Raw genomic sequence first — 14,702 nt, forward strand, 5'->3', positions numbered from 1 at the left:
AATGAAAATCGGGTTGACTGGTTGAACAATGACTCATTCGTCTGACCAGTGGTTCATTAACCCAATAGCATGACCAAGTCGATGACCGATTCAAGTTTAATAACATTGTTATAAGGTAATCAAACAACAAAACACATACAATGAACAACAATATTTAAAAGAAGTCAATATTTAAAAATAATGCACTGGAGAAGAATTTCATAACACAAAGCACAAAGCCACAAATAGTGAACATCGACAACAACCAACAGGCTTATGAACTATGACAAGTATGAATAGCAATGGCGACGTGAACAACCAAGATGATGGCGAAGGATGACGACAACTAGGTTTTATAATTTCTCTTTATTTCTTATTTCTTGGGTATGTTCCATACCCTCTCCAAAACTTTTATGTTTTATTTTGTGGTTTCTAATTTAGTTTTTTTTTTTAAATAGTTGAACCGGACGGTCTAACCAAACGGGTTATTGCATTTCCAACTTTACCCAATCTAATCCGGTTAGACTGGATTAAAGACAACTAGAAACAATTAGAAAGAGATTTCGGTTTAGAGTATGTGATCGCACACACAACTGGTTGACAATCGGACCGGCCAAACCGTCTGGGCCGATACCAAGAACCATGCTTCAAATAGAATTAACGGAATAACTAAAAGAAAAAAAAATGTATACATTAATAATGTATAAATTTTTTAACATTGTCACTACATTATTATTATTCATTTTCAAATATAATTGACTCTTAAATAAAAGTCACCCCTCATGAAGTTCAAACCATAGGTGAGAGAAATGCCTAATAACAGTATAACCATTGGGTTAATATTGGCTATTTAAACGTCTTTGAGAAGTGCATTTTGTCCAAACTAAAATGTGGAAAGGCAGATTTTGGAAAATAAATTTTGGGACTAATTTGTGGACTTTTATTTTAAAAAATGTGTTTTTGTAATAAATTTCTCTTGGTTTCCATCCCTTTTTCTAAAAATTAGAAAATGCAAAGACATTTATAATTCTCATGAAATCCAAGTAAAACCGGACATCACATAACATATTTCAATTATTTTGTTTTTCTTTTCCTAACTCATGACAAACTTGTAAGGTTAGCATAACAAATAATACCATATCCCAAGCTTCTACGGTTAGATAGGACCGACAGCTTATGGTTCTTTAAATCCAAATCATATATATATATATATATATATAGGTTCTTTGGGTTGGTTTGGTGGCAACCAAAACTCAAAATCAAGAACAAACTAAACATGATTTGTCCCAAAAAATACCAAACTAACCCAATGAATTGAACCCATTTAATATATATATATATATATATATATATATATATATATATATATATATATATATATATATATATATATATATATATATATATATATATATATATATATATATATATATATATTAAATGGGTTCAATTCATTGGGTTAGTTTGGTATTTTTTGGGACAAATCATGTTTAGTTTGTTCTTGATTTTGAGTTTTGGTTGCCACCAAACCAACCCAAAGAACCAACTTCATTTTACTAATTAAAGGCACACTCAACAAACTACATGTGAATACAAAACATACAAGTCACTCACTTTCATTTGGATTAACAACCCTTATCAATTAATTACACACATGCACCATCCCTTCGTTTTGGTTCAGTTTGGGTCTAAACATCAAAACAAAATTTATCCAAACCCAACCCAACCAACTTTGTTTGTTTTGGTTCTATTCTTACATCAATACCTGCCCAAAAAAGCATACTACTACTTAATCCTGATATACTTTTGAAGTAAAAGAATCACAGACGTAGCTACATCTTAACAACAAAAGGAATAAATTACCAAAAACAGTTGAAGTAAAGAAAACACAGAACAGCTAGAAGTCAATCCAATGTGGTTACTCCCATATTCAAAATTCTCATACTAGAGAAACAAATCTACACCCTTTTTCCCTACAATTTTGTTGCATTTGCAAAACAGGAAACAAAATCTAAAGCAATTATAAATTATATCCATGTGCTTCTTCCATGACCAAGGAAGCATCTATAGTAGTAACTATAAAAAGTTAGTATAAAACCCTGTTACTATAATGGTCCTTTTTGCCACTCAAGAAGATAGCTAGCTTGTAGTCAAAACAGATGCTGACATATACGGCGATATGCATCCCTTGACCTGAAAAGAAGTCATGTTTTAATACGAGAAAAAAGACACGCATTAAACACGATATCGTGAAATAATAAGAATAATCATCTTTGTACCATAAAAATGAAAACCATATACGGTTGAGAAAGCGAAAGAATAAAAAAATCTCTTGCCTGCAATAAACAGGTAGGAATTTGGATATAACCCTGCAGTAAGAGGTTGACCTTGTGCAGAGCACTATGTGGCACAGGTGTAATCACATAGAGCACACCTTTGGCTGTGTCGATGCCCCTCACTATCCCTGAACCATAAAAAATCGACATGTGTTTAATAGTGAAGGAGCTTAGAATTATCCAAATGAATAGCATGTAGAACTAGAAGGCAGAATGATTTGTGCTTGCTCATCATTAACAAAAACAGCTCCAGAGAAATATCACTTTAGTAATTTGTGTATGACATTGCCACCAGAAAAGATAGAAACAATTTAACTAATTCAGTTTTGTTATCCTGGTTAAGGAACCTACAAGGGGCAAATTTTCATTGGGAAACTAAATAGATTATTTTCTTAATTTATTAGTTACACCACTTTCCAATGGATAGCAAAATCTGTAGCTAATTTATCTGTTAACCAGAATCAGAATGTCATGCTTTGTTTGAGGCGTTTGAAGTTTTCTAGATTGAAAAAAATGCAGATTGCAGAATGAGGAGCTTTCAGCTAGTTTAAAGCCCTATCTCCATCTAAATTGCATTTTAAATTCAAAATTCCAAATTATCAGTAGCATTCAATGATATGGCCCTCTATGTTAGAGTAAGAGATAATGAGGGATATTTTGGAATTTGGAAGTTAACCAAGTTACCTACCAAGACCAAGACACCAAGGTAAACTTTCAGTCCCTTCAGAATCAACTGCTAAGCCAACAATACTAGCATTCAAACTGTAGAATGTTTCAGAACTGGGGACCTACAAAATTATGGTTAGACCTTAAGATATTGTTCTTCCCAATTTTGTTGAATAAAATAGATAAACAAAATATTGTAGATATTCTTCACAAGAAAACATTTTATACACACATGCACACACAGTAAAATGGTTTTAAAATCGAGTGATTTCTGAATTGAAATAGATCCAAAGCATAAGATTATAACATATAAAAGTAAGAAGGTCAGAGACTCCCACTATTGTGGGGTTTGGGGAGGGTAAGATGAATAAAGCACTATCTATTTCTGCAACCACAACCTTTGACCATCAGGTCATAAGGCAAGGGAGCGAACCTTACTATTGTAACAAGGTTTGAGTCAGAACACGGATTCAGAACAGATAAGAAGTCAAATTTGAACCAACCTGACAATGAAGATGTTGAACCTTCATGCTTGAAATGGGAACCTCATAAGGACAGTGAGAGGCCAAGGCATGTGCAAGTTCCTTGATAGTAGAAATATCCGAATCACTAGGAAAGCACTGTCTGAAATAAGCCATAATTCGTAAATCACGCAAGAGGCGTGAATCTTTCTGAACAAGCAGCCTGGGGAAACAAATAAGGCAATTCTATGATACTTGATGCATAAAAAGTCAAAAAGTAAAGTCCAAACTAGCAACTATAATTGCAATGGAATTTTCTTTAGTAGAATTCGGCTTACGATCTATTGAATGAATCCTGACGAGCTGAAGTTATCTCAATTAAGTTGATTGTTCCATCATGTTCCCCATCTAACCAGAACTCTCCAGCAGGTAAATTCTTATTTTCAGTGGATATGCCTATCTTAACTACATGTGTTGGACAAATATATTTCAGCATCTCCACTAACACATCATAACCAACGCCTGAAATGCAAGAGAAGCGAAGCATCCACTAAATGAGTACCATATTAGATGATATATTGTAATTATTCTTGGAAAGCAATAGTTTATGAGCAGTAAAAATAGAAATGCGGGATTAAAAAGAATCAGATTAACAACCAAACAAGCAGTGAGCTTACCTTTAACCCAGCCAGGAGTATTCACAATGAGAGGCAACTTGGTCCTAGGAGGATTTTCATCCTTACTAGATGTGCAATACTCCTTTCGAAAATAATCATATATGGCAAATAAGTAATTTAAGTATGCAGATGGATCTGTTTTAGAAGATACATCCCCAAAGAAAAGGCACCTGTTACAGAACAAATGACAGATAGTGAGTCAAGCAAATCCATCACATGTTCAACAACAACAACAAACCGGCTGTTATCCCACTAGGTGAGGTCAGCTACATGGATCGAACGACACTATAATGCTCTATCATAAATCATATATCACATCGTAGATCCATGTGACCATGTAATAGAAATTCAACAAAGTTTTACGTTGGTTGTCAACAGATACTTACTAATTGCATTTATATATCAAACAGAGATCAATAACTCTCCACAAAACAATTCACAACAATAAAACAGTTTTTTCTTTCTTAAAAGAAGAAAGAAACAAGAATGTCTACGGCTTTGAAGGAACAAGAACAACCATATAAGAAGTATTGGAACAAGGTCATATAAAAAAGTCATAGTACCTAATATTGTTTTTAGTTAATTACCTATCTTATGTCGGACGATAAGACAGTTATACTTGATCTAGAAAGCATGCAATGCAACATACCTACCCTAGTACTTAAGAGAAACTATAATGATGTTAACCTAACTGGCAAATGATGAATTTAATGTAGCTTGAAGCAATGGTTAAGGTTGTTGTTTAGTGACCATGAAGTCACAAGCCCAAATACCAGTAACTGTGGGGTAAGACTGTGTACATCTACCTCCTCAGACCCCACTAAGTGGGAGCCTTGTGAACTAGGTTGCGATACGCTCCACTATGGTTAACTGCAAGCAGTACTCATGTCAAATATTTCAAAACCAGAGAGAGAGAGAGATTCAGATCCGAAATTATTGATATGAGATAGCATTTCATACCTCTCTGGTGTTTTAAGGCATGGAATCTTCAAATCTAAAATAGTTTAAAACAAAAAAAATACTTAGAGTCAACATCTATTAAAAAAGAGTAAACAAAAACACAGTTTCGCTCTCAGTTTAGTATTGAGAAATAAAAAATCCAAACTTCGCTCCTAAAAAAATTAAATGTCAATCAAAATAGCATAAGATAAAATGAAGTTTCTTACTAAGAAAAATCAAACATTGGTCAAAATAGTCCACAACATAGTTAGACGGTACACCATACTGGTTCTAGTACCTATTACGCTTTTCGATTTATCACTTTTTAAATTACTGAAACAAAACTTCTTTTACGATGAACCCGATAAGTGACACAATAGGTGAATTTGGTACATTGGATCAGATATCTATGGTCTAGAGTAATAGGAATGATGCTAGCATGTTTTTTCCTTTGTCATTTAGTCATATGCAAGAAACATAAAAAACCTCTTTATATCATTTTTATCTTTCCAGGGATCTGGCGGAACCTTAAAAGATAAACATGGCGATATTATAGTTTCAAAAGTAAAAAAAAAATATGATAAGGAATAATTTCAGTACCTGGAGTTACCCTATCAACAATGGTTAAAGATAAAAACCCAGGAGGAGTAAACTCAGGTTGTCCTACATCAGTGTCAAGATACGCTACTTTATTGTGCCCTGAGTTCAATAGAACATTAAGAACATGACGAGAGAAAGTTGTTTTGCCGCAATTTTTAGCGCCGCATATAAGAGCAATAGGAGGAGTTGAAGTTGAACAGTGTGCAATAGATTCTGCTGCATCAGACCATTGTTTAGGTATGTATATGTCTGGTGAAGGGTTCTCAATAAGGGAAGAAGAACTCATATTTTTCTTTGACTCTACTTTTGAATGGCACGAAAGTGAAACTTGTTTGGTACACTGATTCCTATTTCTTTGTTTTGAATATAAGGGCAACACTGTTATGGGCCATGGTTTGATAGGCTTTGTGGTGATATGGTCTTAGCTTGATTTGAATTGGGCTTGTTAACTCGTGTAAGTTGCTGAGATCCAGTCACGTTTTAAACCACACCACCTTTCACCTTAGACACATTAAAAAACACATTCATATGTCATCTATGACTAGTAGCGTGTACAGACACTTCGTACCTGTCGGTGAATATTGTGTGATATTACATATTCAATTTTTATATATTTCCTTTTTGTGAATTAAATGTATTTGTTGTGTTCAGGTGTACTTTATATTTTTTTTTTTTTGTTTATGATAATATTTAATTTAATGTGAGATATGTTGTTAATTAATGTATTGGTGGTAGTTGCTTATGATTATATAGTTTTTTTTAAAAATTAAATAATGTTAAGGGCAATATAGGAAATGAAAATTACACCATGAAGGATTTCAAGTTTTGGCTTTATATATAACTAGTGTGGGACACACACTTCGTGCCTGTCGAGTATCTATCGGTGATATTCTTATTTTAAAGTATTACGTAACTAATTTTTATATATTTCATTTTGTAGAATTAAAAAGTACTTTTGTATTGTATTTACTTTAAATTATATTTTTTGTCTATGCAACTTATAATTAATGTGTGTGAGGTGGTTATGTAGGATTGTATGGTTTTTTTAAATTAAAAAATTGAAGGGTAAAATATGAATATATAAATTATACCATAGTGGTGGTTACACCATTTTTGGCTTTATTATATATACTAGTGGTGACAGACACTTCGTGTTTGCTAACACAAATTCATACTTTTATGATGTCACAAAATTTATATATTTTATTTTGGATAATTAGAATATTTATTTTGTATTGAATATATTTTATATTATATTTTTTACTGGAGATATTTTATATTATAACATTTTTTATTATAATGCTAGAGAGATGGTTAATAGGTTGATGGTACTTAATTACATACTTACGTATAATTATATGTTTTTTTGTACAAATTAAAAAGTTTAAGGGTAAAGTAGGAAAGTGATATTACACCATAGTAGTTATTTCATGTTTTTCCTTTATATATTGTATGGATATAAATATAGATTTAATAAGAATATGAGCATTAGATTATATGGTTTTTTTGTAAAAAATAAAAAATTGGCAAGGGTAAAATAGGAAATTATAAATTACTCCATGGTGGGTGGTTACATTATGTTTTGGCTTTATAATAAGTATAAATATAGAAGTATAGATATAGATATATAATATAGATATAGATATTTAAATATTGGGGTAAAGTGTTAAATCATCTTAATTGATCCCTAAAGTATTATGGTTAATCTTAATAGATCCTTCAATCATACATTCATTATGTTATTAATATGTATGGATACTCATGCGGATAATGGATATTTATAGGTACCCAACGGGTTTTTATTTTAATTATGCGGATAATTGAATAAAAAATTAAATCGTTTAGATTGTGCTATGTTGGTGAAAGTTGAATATAAATTTATCTACATCTTTCTCTATTAGTAACTTAATGAGAAGTGAGTGCAATTATTTATTGGTATAATTATAATAGTTTACAACCAAGTTACTCGTGTATATGTGGTATTTTTTAGCATATGATTAAGAATATTTCTATTACATATGTATTCATACAGTTAAGAACACACATGTTACTCATGTATTCACATGTTTAAAAATACACATGTTATTTGTGCATTCATATTGTTAATAACACACATTGGACACATGTATTCACAAGGTTAAATATATACATGTTACCTGTACATTCGCATTACTAAAAATACACATGTTACTTGTGCATTCGAATTGTTAAAACACATATGTTATCATTGTATTCACATGGTGAAGAATACATGTGTCATATGTGTATTTGTTTGTTCAAGCACATAAGGAAAATAAAAGATAATTTGATTTTTTTAATGAAAATAGAAACCGAAACATAATACCATGTGACTTTTTAAAAAAAATAAATATTTTAAAAGTTATAGAAAATAATTATTTACCAATTTCGAATTTGATTTTTTAATGAAAATAAGAAAATCAAATCGTGCACTATATGAATTTTTTTATTAAAAATATTTAAAAGTTACAAGAAAAATTTCATTTTTAATTTTTAATTTTTTAATTATAATAGCGAAAAATTAAAATCTAAAGAATTTGAATTGTGGTATTAAAATTCAATGAGAAGAGTATCCTAAAGCTTTGATAAATTGAAAAGTGTAGTAATTCTTAGAACAATAGTAAGCGTTAAATAGAATATATAGATTAATGCAAATATTGAATGAAGTTAAAATATATAGTTTCTTCAATTTAAATTAAATAACTACATAATGTGAATGAATTATATTAAGGTTTTATTACCAAATCTGAGATCATAATATTGGATGATGATATATTATTAGCTATTTATCATTAATAAAAATATGAAATAGTATTCATCAATTCTCCCGTAATTTTTTTAATTAAAACTTTAAAATGTTTGAGCATTACAGTAATTAATTTTTCATCATTCCGAGCAACATAACACATTACATACTCCATATACTTTTTTATTATTAATTATGAAAATATACATTGTACAAAAGTGATTATATCAGTCATGAACCCTGAAAGGGATTAGTTTCTTACCCAAAAAGATGATGGAATACTCTTGGTAGTACAAAAAAATTGATTATATAATGTGGGTATGTACATAGTAGTACCATGGAACCTTTTAGAAGGAAATCAAATTAAGGAGAAAGTTACATGTATCTGTTATGTATCAGTGAACAGAACACACCTAGAAGCGGGGTTGAATATGTGCCATGTTTACCAATTACCGCTTTTCGTACTAAAGCCCTATTCTGGAAAAAAGCCACAGTTAATCGATTAACACCCTGTCTTAATCGATTAACTCACAAAAAACAAGTTGTAGAATGGCTTATTGTACAGCCACTCACCGATATTCAAAAACAGATAAACCAGATATATTTGAACAGAATTAAACTCGATATAAGAAATTTACAGTATCCAAAATATCAGCTAAAATTAGGCAATAATACAACTTGAAACGTAAAGATATTAGAGATAGAAAAAGGTTGTAACAAGGAATTTTATCCTGGTTTGTTTGCGGGTCCACTTGCGAACTACATTCAGGTCTCCCCTTCTGATCTCGGGAGATTTTCTTCACTAATATTGAAACAAATGTATTGTTACATGCAAACTTCCGATACAAACACTTAGACGCTCCCTTCTTGAATCTAAGAACCCACTTTCTTGGTTTGACTATTCTAGTCGTCTAAGAAAATCTTTCTTACGATCTAGCCTCAGACAAGAAAATGTTCTAAACTCAAGACCTCTATGTCTTGGTGAAGACTCACTAAATCTCTTAGGTGGTAAGATACCAAGAAACAACTTCCCTTATTACAACAAAAAATAGTACAAAAACAGAGTATTATAAAGCACAATGTAGCTCAAAATATTACAATTGAAACTCAGCTAAAAACCCTATACAAAACTCACAAGTTAACATGAATATGTATGAGTTCATTAATATGCAGAAACATAGAATTTCTACCTAAAATTCTTCTAAAGAAATGCAAGAATCAGGCAAGAAAAGATAGCAATGTTTAACACATTAATCACATGCAATTAGATGACAATTAAACCCTAAACATGATATTATCTCTCACTATCTCACAATGCACTTCACTCTACTTATATGACACAATTAAGCACGAAAAATATGCAACTAGCAATTCTAAAAATGAATGATCTGATCTATTGTGCATGACCTAAAAACACAGTTTATATAGAAAACCTTTCTGAGACCCAGTTAATCGATTAAGTGCTCTTTTAATCGATTAACGGGCTGCTGAGAATAACTGTTTTCAGGTTTTCAGTTATCTGTTAAAACCGAATTCACGTTAACTGATTAACACCTTACTTAATCGATTAACTAGCCTATTTTTCAGCTAGATTATTAAATAGTAAACTACCTATATGTTATACTTATCAACTATACATGTTTTACCAATATATTATGCCTACGATGCACAAGTGACATGTATGATTAATGCATGAATATATAATAATCTGGATGGCATGTCTCATGTAAATGAATTGATTATTTTTAAGGATCGTGAGAATTGCATCTAGGTTTACCTAACCTAGACTCAATATCTAAGGCACACATCTAAGACTCTAAAAATGACTCTTTTAAGGAACCTAATCTATATATGAAATCTTTGAGTCCATGACATGTTGATTGTTGAGTCATCTTCAAGCTTTCACTAAATCATTGTCTTCAACAAAACCTAGGCAATCTAATAGTGCTATATTTGACACTTTGCTTTTTCAGTATCAAGTGATGATGTGGAAGGAGATTAAACCGTGATATTTTTTATGAGAAGTGTATAAAGTCTGGGTCAGCGCATTGTAAGTGAATGGAGTTATTTGGGAGAAAATAATACATCAGCATCTGACAAGTGTCCAATAATGACATCATAGGAGTTTTTTAATATTATTAGTAATAAATAGATAGATTATGAAAATATACATTGTACAAAAGTAATTATACACTATGAGTAAGTACACAGTAGTACCGTAGAACCTTTTAGGAGGGAAACAAATTAAGAAGAAAATGACATGTAACAAGTGATGATCTGGAACAAAATTAGTTTAAAATGAGATAGTTTTTATGAAAAGCAAATAGAGTGTAAGTTGATGCATTGTAAGTGTGTGGAGCTATTTGGGAGGAAAAATACATTAGCATCTGACATGTGTCCAATGATGATATTATCATGAGTTTTTATACATGGTAAATAAATTTAGTGTGATATATAGCCATAAGAGATAAAGGTCGAATATCATGTTTTTTGTTTTGAAATTATTAAGAAATGCAATAATGAATTTAATATATTATATTATTATAATAAGGAAAGAGAATATATATTGTAGGCATGATAGAAAGTCTAATGCATGTTTTTGTCTTAAAATTAATAATAAATACAATAATAGATTTTATATTATTATATTATTATAATAAGGAAAGAAAATATATAGTGTGAGAATATACACATGAAGGAGGTGTAACCATTTTGTAATGAAAAATGAATGACAAGCTGACATGTGGCAATGGATGATGGGTGAGTACTTTTTTATTAGAGTAAATTACACTCACACTCCCGAGTTTTAGTGAAATTACACAAAACACCCATCACTTTTCTACACCTACACAAACCGCCCTAATTTTTATAATTTCATTACACTGATCACTCCTGCATGAGAAATAAATGTAAGATTTTAAACAAAAAATGTAATAAATGCAATTAAGTTAAACAAAACATGATATATTGTGGAGACAAGTCCAAATAATATACAAATTAGTGTATCTTTATTATTTTTTTGTTACAAAATGCGTCAACAATTTTAAAGAGATATTGCTTAAATCGCTTTTATATTATATCGTAACAAACCAAAAATAATAAAAATGTATTGAATCATATATTATTTGGACTTGTCTCCATAATATACTATGTTTCGTTTAACTAAATTGCATTTATAACATTTTTTGTTTAAAAGATTATAGTTATTTTTCATGGAGGAGTGATTACTGTAATGAAAGTATAAAAATCAAGGGGTTTGTATAGGTATAAAAAAGTGAGGGGTAGTTTGTGTAATTTCGCTAAAACTCAGGAGGTGCTAGTGTAATTTATTTTTTATATTATATAGTTAATAGTAGTATGAAGTGAGATAATTAGGGATGACAAAAAACTCGACATGTGGGTACCCGCAAAATACCTACAACATGTACCTACAATAATAATTTATGGATAAGAATAAGTCTTATGATATCCGCCTCATGGGTATCCGCATATTTTTAAATTTATTTTTTAATTAAATTTTTATATATATTATATATTTTCTATTATTTTAAGATTAAATATTATATACTTTATTATTTCATAATAAATTATTGTGATTTGACTATAATCATAAATTTATCTTATAAATATCTTATTATTCATGTAATAATTATTTTATATATTGGTTATTACAAAATATATAAATCTATAATAAAAATTAAAAATCCGTTGGGTACCGCGAATACCCACTACCATACGGATACCCACAAATTTAGTGAGTTTTTCCCTTAAATCTTACATGTTTTAAATCTAATAACACATTTGTCACTCAAATTATAATATAAGTTTAAGATTGTAATATTTAAGTATTGAATGATGAATGATGAATTGATAGTGTAAAAAAGTCTTATACTTTTAATATACACATTTTCTCCGTTAGTTTAATACAATAATGTATATCTTAATTCTTAATATGAATACAATTGCAAACATATTCTAAGGAAAATGTTGTCAGCTGGCCTACCAACAAGGACTCTTACCCGAAGAAATAAATTACATACAAAAAATTAAAAACCAAACTAGAATATATAGATTTTTTGAAGCAGAAAATCTTCAACATCCATTTAAACATGAACAAGCCGAGTAAACAAACTTATGAGGGTTTGATTAATATGCATCAATCTCCTTTTTGATTAATATGAATGCAAAATATATTGCTAAAGATACAAATGACTCACTCATGACAATAATCTAGAGGCTAATCATGGAGTTTGGAATTGGAAACTTAAAGGTCTTTAGAACATCCAATTTTTTATATGGCATGTGAACACCCAATCTTGTCCGACAACTTTACAAAAATATTAAAGTTTCAAAACAACAAAATTTGGAATGAAAATATTTGTGACACATTTCAGAACCAAATGTATTTTATGTGAATGTCTAGTTCATAACCAATGATTAGAAATATCTTAATTGCTTACCATTTCAATTCAATTAACTTAATAACTTTACATTTACAAAATATATTATGTCAGTTAAAAAATTAAATCTTTATTTTTTTTATTTTTGCTTCATTTTGGTTGATTTGGGATAGACTTATAAACATGCTTGAGAACGGGGTGCTAATACCTTCTCCGATCCGTAATCGACTCTCAAGCTTAGAATCTCTTTAAAGACCAAAATTATCCAATTCGGACAAAAAAGAATTTTCTATATTTTAACCGCAAAAAATGTAGTGGTGACTCCAAATCATCGGGAGAGGTAGAAATTGAGTTCGCCTCCTCCTAAGTCATAGAGCCGGTCTTCCAGCCGAATATCGGGTCATGACAGCTGGCGAATCCACTAGGGATAACCCATAAGAGAGTCAGGCCCAGAGCCACTAACTCATGGACTTAAATATCCATTTTTTGTTTGTCATATTTTTTTTACAGTTATTATCTACTTTATTTTTATTTTATTTATTATCTGTGAACCCCCTTCTTATTATTATTATTGGAGCTTTTGGGGGTGAGAATTTTTTTTTTTTAAATAAAAGGTTTGTACGCTTACTCACATACCAACACAGTACACTCGAGTAAACATACACATATGCCCTATACCCGAGTATTAGAGATTAAGTTGGAGATAGAAGGGACATTCGCTTTGCCTGGTGTTAGATTCAATCTCAATGGTATAAGCATGATGAACCACCCAAATTGTTACCAGGTAATGTGCGTTTGACGCTCGAGGGGCCAGACTCCTCTTGTTTCTAACCTACGATATTTTGGGCTTCCTTTCTTCTGAGATTGGATGCAATCTAGTGACCTAGAAGTCTAGAGCTTTTATCAAGTCCACTTTAATCAAGACCTAGCCCCCCGCCATAGGGTTGTGACCTTTAAACTATCCAAAACCTTTTAAGTATACCTTATTTAAGATACGGAAAGCATAACCTAAGTTTTGTTCACCATCATCAGGAACTTTGTCCCTTAAAATGTTAAAACATAAGTATTACGATGATGTCGTTGCACTTTGATGTCCTTGTACCATAAAGACGAATAAATCACAGCATTTTCTGCCATAGGCTAAGCACTATATGGATAATTTCCACTCCCTACCATGAGCTAAAGCCCCCTAGGGATAAATTTCCATTCAATGCCATGGACTAAATGAAAGAAATTTTAATAGTGTTCAGAACACACGCAGCGGAATAAACATAAATCTATTTGTGTCTAAAATTATATATATAACTAAAAACTGTATATAAAGTCCGTACCCGGTTGTAGTTGCTGAATCTTTAAAGTTGTTCTTCAAAATTATGAAGACTCTACGCGTGTATCCACACCGAGACCAACCTTTGCTATCAACTCTTTGAACCAATGGAGCAGAAAATTGACACTCTAAAACTAAGAATTTCTTACTCACAAAACTCTTTTGTATGTAAGTGTAGCAAATAAAAGGAGAAAAGGATTGTACACACAATGAAAAATAATAGAACCCTTTTATTTTTATTTTTCTCTCTCAAGTCCACTGTGCAATATGCCTTTTTCTTTTTCACTCCATCACTTTATATATCCACTGATACATATATATATATATATATTTGTGTGCACAGTGCCGTGAGGGAAAAAATTCCCTCTTACTTTTGCACTTCCAAAAGGTACCTCTTTGTAAGAAGATTACAACTTTTAAATGGTACCTATTGGTTTGAAAAGTTGCAAACCATTTATCACCTATTGTTTCATAAAACAACATAATAACTCATCTTTTATTTTTCAGCTACAAATAATTAATTTTTAGAATTTAATTTCTTTATTATTTAATT

The 14,702-nt window shown here is 30.6% G+C and overlaps 1 protein-coding gene across 1 annotated transcript; it reads right to left on the bottom strand.

The window, feature by feature from the left end:
• Window positions 1,863-5,985, bottom strand: LOC109327287 (polynucleotide 5'-hydroxyl-kinase NOL9-like). Its single transcript, XM_019560360.1, has 8 exons — window positions 5,659-5,985; window positions 5,080-5,113; window positions 4,120-4,289; window positions 3,781-3,964; window positions 3,485-3,665; window positions 3,004-3,103; window positions 2,316-2,443; window positions 1,863-2,172 (listed from the first exon to the last, which is right to left on the bottom strand). Exons 1-8 carry the CDS (start codon window positions 5,942-5,944, stop codon window positions 2,119-2,121), a joined length of 1,137 nt encoding a protein of 378 aa, XP_019415905.1. The 5' UTR covers window positions 5,945-5,985; the 3' UTR covers window positions 1,863-2,118.

The sequence above is a fragment of the Lupinus angustifolius genome, chromosome LG15 (assembly GCF_001865875.1).
Source record: "Lupinus angustifolius cultivar Tanjil chromosome LG15, LupAngTanjil_v1.0, whole genome shotgun sequence".
Taxonomy (NCBI): Eukaryota; Viridiplantae; Streptophyta; class Magnoliopsida; order Fabales; family Fabaceae; genus Lupinus; species Lupinus angustifolius.